Source organism: Penaeus monodon, chromosome 40, assembly GCF_015228065.2.
Source record: "Penaeus monodon isolate SGIC_2016 chromosome 40, NSTDA_Pmon_1, whole genome shotgun sequence".
Taxonomy (NCBI): Eukaryota; Metazoa; Arthropoda; class Malacostraca; order Decapoda; family Penaeidae; genus Penaeus; species Penaeus monodon.
In genome coordinates, this window is record NC_051425.1 from 28,782,044 (window position 1) to 28,795,284 (window position 13,241).

A 13,241-nucleotide genomic window follows, 5' to 3' on the forward strand; every position below is an offset into this window, starting at 1 on the left:
ATATAAAAATATATATATATATATAAATATATATATATATATAAATATATATATATATATAAATATATATATATATATAATATATATATATATATATATATATATATATATATATATATATATACATATATATATATTATATTATATATATTATATATACATAGACAGGATAGGAGTGGAATGAAGGATGGTATTGGAGTAGGGAGTGATTGAAAAACCTTGTTGGCGTGCTTCCTGCCATAGAGTGAGGCCAAATTTGTATCTGTGAACTGTTACCTCAAACTCAAGCTTGTAGGTAGGGCAGCCCCTGTAAAATACATTATGGGAACTGCTGCAATTTGCACATATACGTGATTGTGCAGAGCAGCTTAAACAGTCATGACCAGGTTGGGCACAGAGAGAGTGGCAGGCCATGAAGCAAGAGTGGTTTGCAGGATGGCCAAAATGCCAGCATTTCTGACACTGATGGGGTGGGGGTTGATATGGTCTGACGGGGCAAGATTCTCCTCTGATATAGACCTTACGGTGAGATAGTGCTGTGGGGATAAGGACAATAGGGTTGGAGAGTTGTAATGAGGAAGGAGGAGGTAGAAAATGAAGATGACTATGCAGGAAGTGGGTTGGAGGATACTGGGTGTGAGGAAGGGGAATCTTTTGAAGGTCGAGTTAGAACCTGGTAGATGATTCGGGGTGGGTTAATTTTATAGTTTGTATCGACAAGGGGGGTGTAGTAGCAGTGTTCAGAGCCATGATCAAAAGAGAGTCAGTGGTTGGTAAATCAGAGGAGTTAGTTTCAACAGAGAGGCTATTTGATAAGAGGGCAAGCCTCATAGCCCCTACTAAGGATACAAAATCTTCACTACTGGACATGGTAAGCCTAAAATATGTGGTGAAGATAAATGGTCCATCCCTCAGGGTCCCCATGAGAGTTAAGGGATAGGCAATAACCAATAACCTGAGGGCATTCATGACTGGCACAAAGTCAACCTTTCATCCTTTCAACATGGCTCTTACACCTTAGGCATTGGACAGGGGAAGGGGTTAGGAAAGATAAAGAAAAGGGAGGTGGGAGAAGAAGAGACCATGCAAAATTAGTTGAGTCCAGGGCTGAGGCTTAAGGTAGGGGGAGATCCCCAACATGGAGCCTCAGTCTCCGTCTCCTAAGCCTCCCCACAACTGGCAAGGGATGGGGGGGGGGGGATGTCTAAATTAAAATCGTAACACATTCTCCAACAAATTTCTTCATGCAAAGGAAAACCCTCACACTCACTTTCACCAACTGACTAACTTTCACTACTACCAGAAACTGGTTTATACTATAGAATTTAAAATGTACTTGAGTCATGGAAGATTCTAAATCACACACACCTCAAGCATTCATTCACACATACACCTACTCATTCACTCATACATACTCATAATCACATTCACTCAGACTTTCTATAATAATTATAGGTGTTGAGACATGTGTCTGTATCACATAAAATCGTATTCAGATCGTGGAAGAACATAAATCACATCAAGGTTTGGGGTAACCGTTAAAGAGCAACAGTACATAGCAATGAATATCTTCAGCATTCAATCACTGTTTGACATATTTTACTAATACATTCGGTGACAGCATCATCTTATTATTCACTAATTATAATATTTCTTTTTTACTAAAATCACAACCTTCATTGCTTTAGTTAATATCAACATAAGAAATGCATATCCATAACATTTATAAGTGTGGTTCTTGTTTTTATTACTTCTTTGTGATTATTACACTTTACTATCTTTAAAAATGCCTTAGTATTCTTTATCATACCTTAGCATGATAAATGATAGACAAAAAAGTTATAAATATGCCATAAATAAAATCAACAATATTTATAAATATACATCAAAGTACTTTCTCATTCCATTTCAGCATGCCCTTCAAAAAAAAATCTACCTCTGTTCAAGAAATCCACCAAGCTATTCGAAAACATCTATGCACCTCAAATTAACCTAACAATGACAGCCTTTGCCCACGCCAAAACCAAGGCAAATGCTGGATGCAACCCCAATAAAGCTTTGAAACTTTTTTTCTCCACTTTCTAGAATTTTGTCTGTAGCATTACATGTTTTCCTCACTATCTTCAAATTTGGCTGCAGCATATTTAATTTTTAAATAAGAGAAATTGATATGAGATATTAAGCCTACTTTGGAAGGCTGTACTTCTTCATGATTGCAGACAGGGCCAAACACAAATGAAGTTCGTGCACAATATAGAACAAGCTGAACTGCATATGGCGTGTTATTTGCCATCTGACATATGGGTCAAGGTTTTGTTTTACAGATAGAAGCCTTTTATCAGCATAAACTAAGAGAATCAGGCATAGAAAATTTAATTTACTATTTTTAATGCCATATCAAATACAGTGCTTTATTAAGGAAATGGATAAAAACACTATTGAAAGTATCTTTTTCTTCAATTGATATGGAGATAGCCTTATGTCAAAAAGTCCTAAAAGAGCTACATGACATCAACTTTGGCAAGAAAAGTTTTCATGACTATGGCAAGAAATGAAAAATCTAATACTCGATACTGCCTAAGAAGCAACTAACCTTAAGAATTATTTAGTGATTGATACTGAACAAGATATATCATACTAATAAAGGACTGCAAATTATCACAGAATACATGAATATACTTACAAATAATAATAACAATATCACCAATAGTAATAGTGATAGCAATAATAATAGCAACAATAATAACAATAACAATAATGATAAGAATATCAATAACAATAAATATAAGTATAAACAAGTAAAATCATTCACCCTCCAATGTCAACTCTTCCCTAGAGAAGACAAACCAGCACTCCATCCCCTGAAGGTCAATCAATGTGACCTTCAACCTTAGTGTAAAGAACCCCACGTGTCTTCACAATCTTTGCGGCAATCCACAGCACAAGAAGTATAGCAGAAAAAGCATAGATAGTGATGACTGTGTTTTCTTTTGGCATCTGGCATTTGTAAATGCTGAAGTTGTTGGAAGTTATTGTTAACTGGAAAAGAATTATAAAAGATTATGAGACCAGGTTGCAGTTATGATTAAATCTATAACAATGACTAAATCTAGTACTATTATCACTCTTGTTTTGTTTCCATTCTCTTTTGCTTATTTCTATCTTTATCTATTCCAATATTTTTTTCTGTTCTCTATCTATTCTATTATTCCTTATTATCTTTCTTCCTTTCTTTCTACAACTCTATTATATTTCTTTATGTCTGTGTATTCATTTTTTCTTTCTCTATGCTCTATCTATTCATTTTCCTATTTCTATTTTTCTAGCTTTCCTTCTTTCTCTGACTTTCATTCCTTCTTTTCCAATCCCTACACTTATTTTTTTTATTCCCAATTTCTATATCTATTTTTTTTTCTCTATCTCTATCTGTATTTCTTTATGTGTACTTTATGTGTACATTTCTCTCTCTACTTCTTTATTCAACTCCTTGTCTATCTCTATCCTTAGTTCTTGCCTTCATCACTGCTATTTTTATTCTTTCTATATTTCAATCTTTCTTCATTTTTTTTCTTCACCTCTATCTTTCTTTGATTTTTCTTTCTAACTTTATTTCTTTCTATCTCTCTGATGTTCTTTGTTTCTTAACCTATCTTCCCTTATTTCTCTATCTTTTGCTTTCAGAAATTTCCCCTTACCATAGAAAAAGTAGGATTTTCTTTGTTTCGCCACGAGAACGATGGAACTGTGTATTCATCAACTGTGGTTCCTTTACTTGTGTTATGCTTCACATGGCAGCCATGGTGAGTGTGGCCACTGAGAACCAATCTCGGGGAGAGTTCTTCAAAGAGCTGTAGATGTTTAGGAAGTATAAGAGATGATGTGATGTGATGTGGTAATGATGGTGATAGGGAAAGGGAAAGAGAGGAGGAGGGAGGGAGAGGAGGGAGGGAGAGGAAGAGAGAGGAGGAGGGAGGGGGAAGAAGAGAGGGGAAGAAGAGAGAGGAGGAGGGAGGGGGAGGAAAGAGGAGGAGGGAGGGGGAGGGAAGAGAGAGGAGGGAGGGGGAGGGAAAGAGGAGGAGGGAGGGGGAGGAAGAGGAGGAGGGAGGGGGAGGGGGAGGAAGAGAAAGATACAGAGGGAGGAAGAGAAAAAGAGAGAGAGAGAGAGAAGAGAGAGAGAGAGGAGAGAGAGAGAGGGGAGAGAGAGAGAGAGAGAGAGAGAGAGAGAGAGAGAGAGAGAGAGAGAGAGCAAGAGAGAGAGAGAGAGGCAAGAGAGAGAGAGAGAGAGGCAAGAGAGAGAGAGAGAGGCAAGAGAGAGAGAGAGAGGCAAGAGAGAGAGAGAGAGGCAAGAGAGAGAGAGAGAGGCAAGAGAGAGGGAGAGAGGAGAGAGAGAGAGAGAGAGAGGAGAGGAGAGAGAGAGAGAGAGAGAGAGAGAGAGAGAGAGAGAGAGAGAGAGAGAGAGGGGGGGGGAGGAGGAGGAGAAAGGTGAAGACACATAAGAAAAAAAGAGGAGAAGCAGGAGTGGGAGGGGGAGGGGGTAAGGGGGAGAGGGGAGGAGAAGGAGGAAAAGGAGGAAGAGGAGGAGGAGGGGAGGAGGAGGAGAAGGATGCATTCTAATCAAAATGGCCATGGGAATTTGACTGCATCCTTTAGAACCCAACTTTCAACAACTCCCAGTACACCAGAGTTTGTGCAATTCATTTGTGTAGCCTAGGCACATCTATGGACATATGGTTGACAGTTAGCAGGGCACAAATGTAGATTTTCAGATTTTTTTGCAGGGGTTTAATCTATAAAACATTTGCATACATATTTCAAACTTCAGTGATAGAAAGATTAATTGTAAATAATTTCCATGTAAATATTAAGATTAAATGAACATTTAATAAACACTAAATCTTTAACAAACATAAAATCTATTTCCCACTCACACTTCCATTTGAATATTAACTCACAGTTTCTGTTGCATCCTTTGATATGCATTCCCAGCGTTCTCGGAACAATAAGTGTTTGATGTCCTCTGGTGCTTCATCCACCTCACTACAAATGCTATCTGATTCACGGTAAAGTGGATAATGCTGTTGGTAAGAATTTAATTTAAATTTCTGAGTAAACAATAAAATTGTATATTTTTATGTAATCACTGGTCTTTTTCAAAGTACTCTGTACTAGTCATTGTTATAATTGTAATATGCATTATTTGGATACTGCAAGAACATAATCAAAGCTTTTTTTATCAATAACTATTGGATTTACCTACACTTTCATCCTAAATTTCATTGATACTTTAAAAGGTTATGCTATTATTCAACTAAAATTACATAAGCCAAGTTAGTTATTCCTTACTTGTAATATGACAGGCTGACTGTACTGTTGCAATTGTGAACTCTTCCAGTATTGACAGGCTGCCATATTACCAGCAGCACACTTCAGCTGTCCTGTAATAAAAGGATGGTTTTAATGTAATGTGACCAGCAACAAAAATAAATTATAAATTCTATCAATAAAAAACACACAATCAGATTTCTCACTCTGTGTCAATTCCAAGACAGATGTCAAGACCAACATGACTGCCCATATTTGAGTTTTCAGTTTAGTTTGTGGTTCAAACTATGTTCAAGCAATACTAGTCAGTACAGGACAGACATACCATGCATCTGCACATTGCACTACAGCTTTCCCAAGTGAGCCAAAATCTTTTGTGAATAATAACTGGCAAACAATGACTGAAATCACTTAACTAACATTGTACAACCTTAAAAATGGCTGCTCATGTAGAGTGTGGTCAACCCAGTTTAAGGGATTTCATCTTCAACAGGTTAATATCATCTAAATGCTGTTTTGTTGAGATTATATACAGTATTTGGATATTGAAATGTAAAGAATGTCATTAAACCCTTCCAGATTACTATAAAGTAACAAATTTAATAATAAGTAATAACTGGTTACCAAAATTACTGATCAAAAAATTATGAAAACTTTATAAGAGCTAGAGTAAGCATTTCCTAAAATATGATTTTCCTAACTCCTGCCAAACTCCAAGGGAACAGTTAAGCAAATAAATCATTAAAGAGTGGACAAAGGAAATAAAGAATTTGAGTAAACAGAAAATATAATGAAAGAAAGTACACAAAGAATATAAAATAAACACAATATCAATATCTACAATAACAATACCAGAACCAAAAATTAATAGAATAAAGTAAAATGAAACAAACAAATTAAGTAAAGAATGAGTGTAACGTAGGTAAACAAAAACAACACAAAAATAAAGTGTCTCCTCCCACACTTACGTCCAATTATTTTTATTTTATCCGAGGCGGGCTTACACAGAAAGCAGTCATCCCCCTCCAAGGCCATGCTGTTAATGGTGATAAAGGTGACTCCCTTTATCTGCTTCAGAGCCACAAGGCCAGTGGCAAAAACGGCTTCAAAGCGATTCACCAGGTAGGGATTCAGGCTGAAGAAAAAACATCACTAATATTGTAGGGAGAGAATGGAAAGGGGGGGGGGGGGATGGGGATGTACTTCATCCAGAGGCAAAAAGGAATCACTATCAACACTTTTATATTCAGGCATAAAGAGGCTATTCATCCCCAACCCATCCTCAACTTGAAATCATAAAATTCAAAGGAAAGGAGAAATAATGTAAAAATTTGAAACATATTCAAAACATGATTTTACCATAAAGTAATATAACTACAAAACTGTTAAGAACACTAAGTATATATGAAAGAAAGAACTATATGACATATTCCTTATTTAAAAAAAAGGAGTGTTCAGAAAATTCAACATTTCTACAACCAGCACACTTGCCTGTAGTGGAAACCAACATCGTGATTCCCAACAGCTACAAGAACATGTGTTTCTTCAGGAGTTCGAAAGAGGTCATGAAATCTTTGAACATACTCAGCAAACTCACTCGGCTTGCACCATTTTCCTTCATCAAATAAGTCACCTAGAAATAAGTCACAATATATATATATATATATATATATATATATATATATATATATAATATATATAATAATAATACATAATATATATATAACTATATACATACATACATACATATATATATATATATACATATATAACATATATATACATATATACATTATATACATAATATATACATATATATATATAATATACATATATATATACATTATATATATTATAAATATAATACATATAATATATATACATAATATACATATAATACATATAATATATACTTATATACATATATAATATATAAATACTATATATACATATATATATTATATATTATATATATATACATTATATATACATAATATAATATATAATATCATATATATACATATATCTATATTAATTATATTATATATATATATATTATATATATATTATATTATATAATTATATAATAGTAATTATTTTGTATATACATACATTTTCTTAAACTAACATTTTGAAAATGAATATGAAAAGATGGAAAAAACATAGAAGAAAAGTTAGAGGTCAGAAATAAGATCAGAGGATAACACTCTTATCTTATCTTCCAACATACAGTTCAATTCAGTAGAATCTAAACTTTTTAATCAATACTAATATCCTATGATATCAACACCAAATCATAACAGAGTAAGCTACAAGTGGCAGAAAATCCCACTGTACATCAAAGATATTAAGAACACTTAGTAACATTTAATGATCATGAAACTGTTGCCTCCTCTCTTAGTAAACTTAACTTGCACAATGAGGCTTATTCTGCAATCTTAGAACCATAGTAGAGGCTTTGCCAGCCAATGCTGAAAATGTGCTACTTCTAAGTACTGGCTCCAACCTACCTAAAAATATGACCACATCTGGATTATGGACAGTAATGGAGGACTGGAAAGCACGATGCATCTGCCACTCTCTGTCAAAAACAAAACAGTGAAACATCATTTGGTACATATGATTTTCAAAATCTTGTGTAATTATACACTAACTATCCTGATATCTTTCTAACAAACAGGTATTCAATAAATCTATATCTATTACTATTAACACACTACAATCAATGAGAGAGAGAGAGAGAGAGAGAGAGAGAGAGAGAGAGAAAGGAGAGAGAGAGAGAGAAAGGAGAGAGAGAGAGAAAGGATAGAGAGAGAGAGAGAGAGAAAGGATAGAGAGAGAGAGAGAGAAAGGATAGAGAGAGAGAGAGACAGAAAGGATAGAGAGAGAGAGACAGAAAGCATAGAGAGAGAGAGACAGAAAGGATAGAGAGAGACAGTAAGGATAGAGAGAGAGACAGAAAGGATAGAGAGAGAGAGACAGAAAGGAGAGAGAGAGAGAGAGAGAGAGGAGAAGAGAGAGAGAGAGAAGAGAGAGGAGAGAGAGAGAAGAGAGAGAGAGGAGAGAGAGAGAGAGAGAGAGAGAAGAGGATAGAGAGAGAAAGAGAGAGGGTAGAGGGAGAGAGAGAAAGGATAGAGAAAGAGAGAGAAAAAAAAGGCTAAGGAGATATGGACTAAATGAGAAAGCATGACAAAATATGCCCAAAAAATAGAGAAATCTCACACACTACTTTACCACTTACTCCCAAAACAAAAACAAAGCCTCATTTTCCATACCTTCGTAGCTTATCAAACCAGTGGCCATTTCTTGTTCCAAGCAAGTGAGTGTCAGCTAAGACCATAATGTGTAATGGGCCTGCATCATTCTTAATGCCTTGGACACTTAACTTAGGATCAAGTTTTGGCCAATGACACTGTGAATACAAAAGAAATATGCCAAAGATATTAATAATCATGGAAGAAAGTAAAGGAAATTTGTTTAATACTTTAACTTAACTTTCACAGGAGTTTAGTGTACACCAACTGACATGTGTATATTTACCTCATGTTATTAGGGCGCTGATCGATTCAATATCTGAATTCCACATATAAGCAGTAATAATAAAGATCACCCACCAATACTAAATCTCACATTCCTAAAATCAATGTCTGAAAATCTTGGTACTTTTGGTAATCAGAAAACACTACTTAGTCAATGTTTTTAGTTGTGCTCTACACAGAGAAAAAATAATAAAACAATAAATATGTGCATATGAAAATTTAGTATATAATATATTAACAATAACAAATGATGTTAATAATAACTGAAATAATAATATATGACAATAATCATAACAACAATATAATAATAATAATAATAGGAATAATATAAATAATAATAATAGGAATAATATCAATAATAATAATAATAGGAATAATATCAATAATAATAATAATAATAATAATAATAATAATAATAATAATAATAATAATAATAATAACAATAATAATAATAACAATAATAATAATAACAATAATAATAATAATAATAATACCAACAACAACAACAGTTACAACAATAAAGATAAGGATAACAATAACTATAACAAAAATTATATCTATAATTATACCAAATATAACAACAACAACAATAATAATAATAATAATAATAATAATAATAATATCTTACATCAATTAAATAACATGCAAATGATAAATCAATCAATAGATAAATACATATATAAACAAATCACAAGAAAATATAAAATATTCATAAGCACTAACAACACTAATTAACAGAGTCTGCATTAAGCACTCACTTGAAACAACACAACATAATAGTGCAGGAATTCACAGTAGCACATCACACTCGCAAGTGCCACAGCAACTTTTCCTATTAGCCGCACATTGAGGATATATTTGCTGCCTCTGAGCACCATCATCCAAGATTTCATTCACATGATCTAATCTCTGTCCTGATGTTGAATACAAGGAGAGTGAATTTAAGGCATATTAGATATGGTGTCTTTTAGGCTACATTCAAACAACATGAACTAATACCAATGCTACAAAACTAAGGAAAAAATATAAGAACTGTCAAATGATACCCTTTACATTCAAAACCAGTATATACTCTAATCTCAATATAATATGTAATGATGAAACAACATAAAAGGGCTTGCTTCACCTATATGACTTTTAAGATCTAAAATTTACCCCTCAAAAATATAAAAATATCTATAGATACCAGATACACAGCTTGATGAAGACTTAAAGACAGTTGGTTGAATAGATAAATAGAAATACATAAAAATATGTACTTTATGCTCAAAGATCAATATTTACAAAATTCTACAGTTTCAATAACTACAATCTCTTAAATAAAACACATTTATATAAAGGCCACTGAAGTACAAAACATGTATCTGTATTTTGTATGTGAAACAGTTAAGTGCTAGTAATTTAACCAAAATGTAAATGTTTCTGTGATAGATTATAGTTCTGAATGCTACAGTTATGAAAAAATAAATAATTATTTTGACATGTGACATTCTTTACATACATATATAACCTTTGGTATTCAGAAGATGTAGCTACTATTTTTCTGGTTTGAATGACTGATAAAAAGTATTTCAGCAAATATTATTGCTTAATACCTTGATTATTAGCTCTATAATTTAAAAATTACATTTTCACATTGTGCTACTTTAGAATAACAGTTGCTTGAGACTTTACCCCCTATAGCCTGTAGTGCCTCAATTATATATACTGGTAAATTGCACTGTAGAGGCTGAAAGCCGGTTTAGCTCACAAACTTTTTTATAATTGGCAGGCTGTTTTCCTATCTTTATTTGAATGTAATGGATGCAGTAAGTATAAAGTTGTGTATCTTTTCCTGTTTAGCATTTTTCTTCCAGCTTCATGACAAACTGGGAGTTATTTCACCTATCCTGCTACTTCATTCTACCCAATAGACCTTCTTTTGTGTCCACTTGCCTACTCCTCCCTTTCCAAGCCATCTGAAATTACTACATTAACTATCCCATCATGTATAATTATCATTAAAATTATGATTACTAATTATGGGTAATGTTAAAGTCATTGATCTTGGACTATTGGCAGCTACTGATGCATTCAGCAATAAGGTGAAGCCTTGCATCAAGAGATTTCTTAGACAATCACTTAGATTCACAATTTTGGGGGTCTGTAAGAAAAACCTGCACAGATGATACATGCTTGCAACAAAGTTCTTCAAATCAACTAAGGTTATTACATTTTACATATCTTAGTAGTACAACTCATGAATGCTTTCCATTCTAAAAAGTGCTGGTTTTTCTATACAGCAGCAAAACCTGGACTCTATTGATACATTTTGCAGGTTTTTCCACTGGTAAGACAGTATACTCAACCAGTATCTGCACTGTAACACCTGTTATGCGAATTGAAATATCCAATTCTGGCTATGGTCTATGGACACTTGGCTCAATTTCTGTAAGTTGATTCCACTCATTAGGCTGAGAAGTGGGAATAGAGGTCTTAGGAGCAGAGGGAGAGGATGTGATAGGAGATGGGGTGAAATATTTAGCTTGCCTGGTGTGACAGGTAGAGTGAGGAGGAGGAGCGATAGGCAATTAAATTTAGATAGGTTAGTTGAAGAAGGGGCAAGCCTTAATGCCCCTAATAAGGGTAAAATATCTTCATTTTGGCTATAGTGAGCCTGATATAAATAGAGCGAAGAAAAGGTCTACCCTCAGGGTCCCCATAAGGGGTAAGGTCTTGGCGATTGACCAGGGGAATACCATGACCATGGCTCATGGAGGCCATTCATGACTGACGCAAAGCCAGTCTTTCACCTTAGGATATGGACAGAAGGGGATGAAGAAACGAGGGAAAAGGAAAGGGGAAGAAGAAAGGACTATAAAAGATTAATTGAGGCAAGGGCTGTGGTACAAGGTAGGGCCCCAGTCCCGTCTATTTAACCCACCTACGACAACAACAAGCGGTATGGGTCCAGTTCCATTCAGCCTTCTTTTATACAGAAAATAATATATGCAAACGATAGAGCAAATCAATCTAAGAAACTTATCTTCTATGTAATTCCGTCGCAAAACAAGCAAGGGATTACGGGGCCACAGCTCAAAAAGGCAGCTCTTAGAGAACACTGCCCAGGGAAGATTTCGCCTGCCCACGGTAATGTTTGCAGTTCTGGGACTATTTACAAAGCACTATGCACAATTATTATACAGCAGACAATTAGTAAAGTCTCCCTTCATTTCTAACGATATAACAAGACTATCCAGCCTTTAGTGGTGTTGTAAAAATGCTAATTCAATTCACTTGTTTCACTTGATGTCCCGGAAGCCATATTATTACGTTGAACAACCCTATATCATCGTACTTTTTCTCGTCATTTTACACAGCAAAAGACAACACTTAAAATTAGAAAAAATATTTTTTTATTCAAAAAGTGTTACAGCAACTAAAACATTATACTCTATTACTAAACACTTGATCAATTACAAAATGCTTTATCAGCATCACAGTTTCACTCACACTTAAACCTTGGACAACGGTCTGACAGCGAACAGCTGACTGCCGGTAAACAGTGATTGCTAAAAGGACCCAGGCTGCCCGATGTGATACGGAAACGCGCACACACACACACACACACACACACACACACACACACACACACACACACACACACACACACACACACACACACACACGCACACGCACACGCACACGCTCACGCACACGCACACGCACACGCTCACGCACACGCACACGCACATGCTCACGCACACGCACGCACGCGGTCTAAGACTGACCAGTGGAAATCTAAATGAAAAGAAGTGGAGCATAGTGAGAGGTCAATGCATGAAAAAGATTGCGTGCGTGTATCAAAGTGTGTGGGGCGATCTGAATTTAGAATAGTAAGGTCAGCTGTGGAGAGGAAGCGCTCCAGAGATCGGCCTCGGGAGTTTGTGATAGAATCACCCCATAGAGTGTGGCGGCAGTCAAAGTCACCAACTATGAGGAAAGGTGGTTGAAGTTGGGAAATTAGATTTTCAAAAGCTAATTGAAGGGGAGAAGTAGACTGAAATCACTGTGATCCAACGATGAAGGAGGATACGGATAACTGTGCAAGGGACATTGGTTTGAAAGGGAGGTGTGACATAAGGTGTTTTCTGATTGATAAGTATGGATGAGACATAAAGGGAATGTGGAGAAGAGACAAAATGATAATTGGGGATTGGTATTGGAGGATGTGTAAGAAAGGTCTTTTGAAGGCATACAATAGGTGGATTATAAGAGGAAAGGATATGACGAAGGTCAGGTCTGTGGGAGCGGAAACCGCGAATATTCCAATGAAGGATAGTTATACTTTAGTGATATAGATTGTAGTATGTGTTGGAGAATTTGAGGGGGAAGCAGCTA

At 35.1% G+C, this 13,241-nt stretch overlaps 1 protein-coding gene across 4 annotated transcripts; it reads right to left on the minus strand.

The window, feature by feature from the left end:
* Nucleotides 1–1,470: 1,470 nt before the first annotated feature.
* LOC119598114 (metallophosphoesterase 1-like) lies at nt 1,471–12,477 on the minus strand. 4 transcript variants are annotated; one of them, XM_037947735.1, is made up of 10 exons: nt 12,354–12,477; nt 9,620–9,775; nt 8,598–8,734; nt 7,833–7,903; nt 6,814–6,955; nt 6,291–6,457; nt 5,344–5,435; nt 4,953–5,075; nt 3,696–3,848; nt 1,471–3,039 (listed from the first exon to the last, which is right to left on the minus strand). In XM_037947735.1, the coding sequence occupies exons 2-10, from the start codon at nt 9,752–9,754 to the stop codon at nt 2,869–2,871; spliced, it is 1,191 nt and encodes a 396-aa protein (XP_037803663.1). In that variant the 5' UTR covers nt 9,755–9,775; nt 12,354–12,477; the 3' UTR covers nt 1,471–2,868. The 4 variants fall into 4 exon arrangements, with proteins under 4 accessions (XP_037803663.1, XP_037803665.1, XP_037803664.1 ...); XM_037947737.1 differs by lacking the exon at nt 12,354–12,477 and adding an exon at nt 12,138–12,211; XM_037947736.1 differs by lacking the exon at nt 12,354–12,477 and adding an exon at nt 11,887–12,034.
* Nucleotides 12,478–13,241: the final 764 nt, after the last annotated feature.

What these genes read in the sequence shown, in the direction of transcription:
- LOC119598114 (XM_037947735.1), bottom strand. Translation starts at nt 9,754, where the DNA reads ATGAAATCTTGGATGATGGTGCTCAGAGGCAGCAAATATATCCTCAAT. An exon ending in AGATGTGGTCATATTTTTAG is followed by an intron (nt 6,956 to 7,832) that starts GTAGGTTGGAGC and finishes ACTTATTTCTAG; the next exon opens with GTGACTTATTTGATGAAGGA. An exon ending in CAAAGGATGCAACAGAAACT is followed by an intron (nt 3,849 to 4,952) that starts GTGAGTTAATAT and finishes AAACATCTACAG; the next exon opens with CTCTTTGAAGAACTCTCCCC.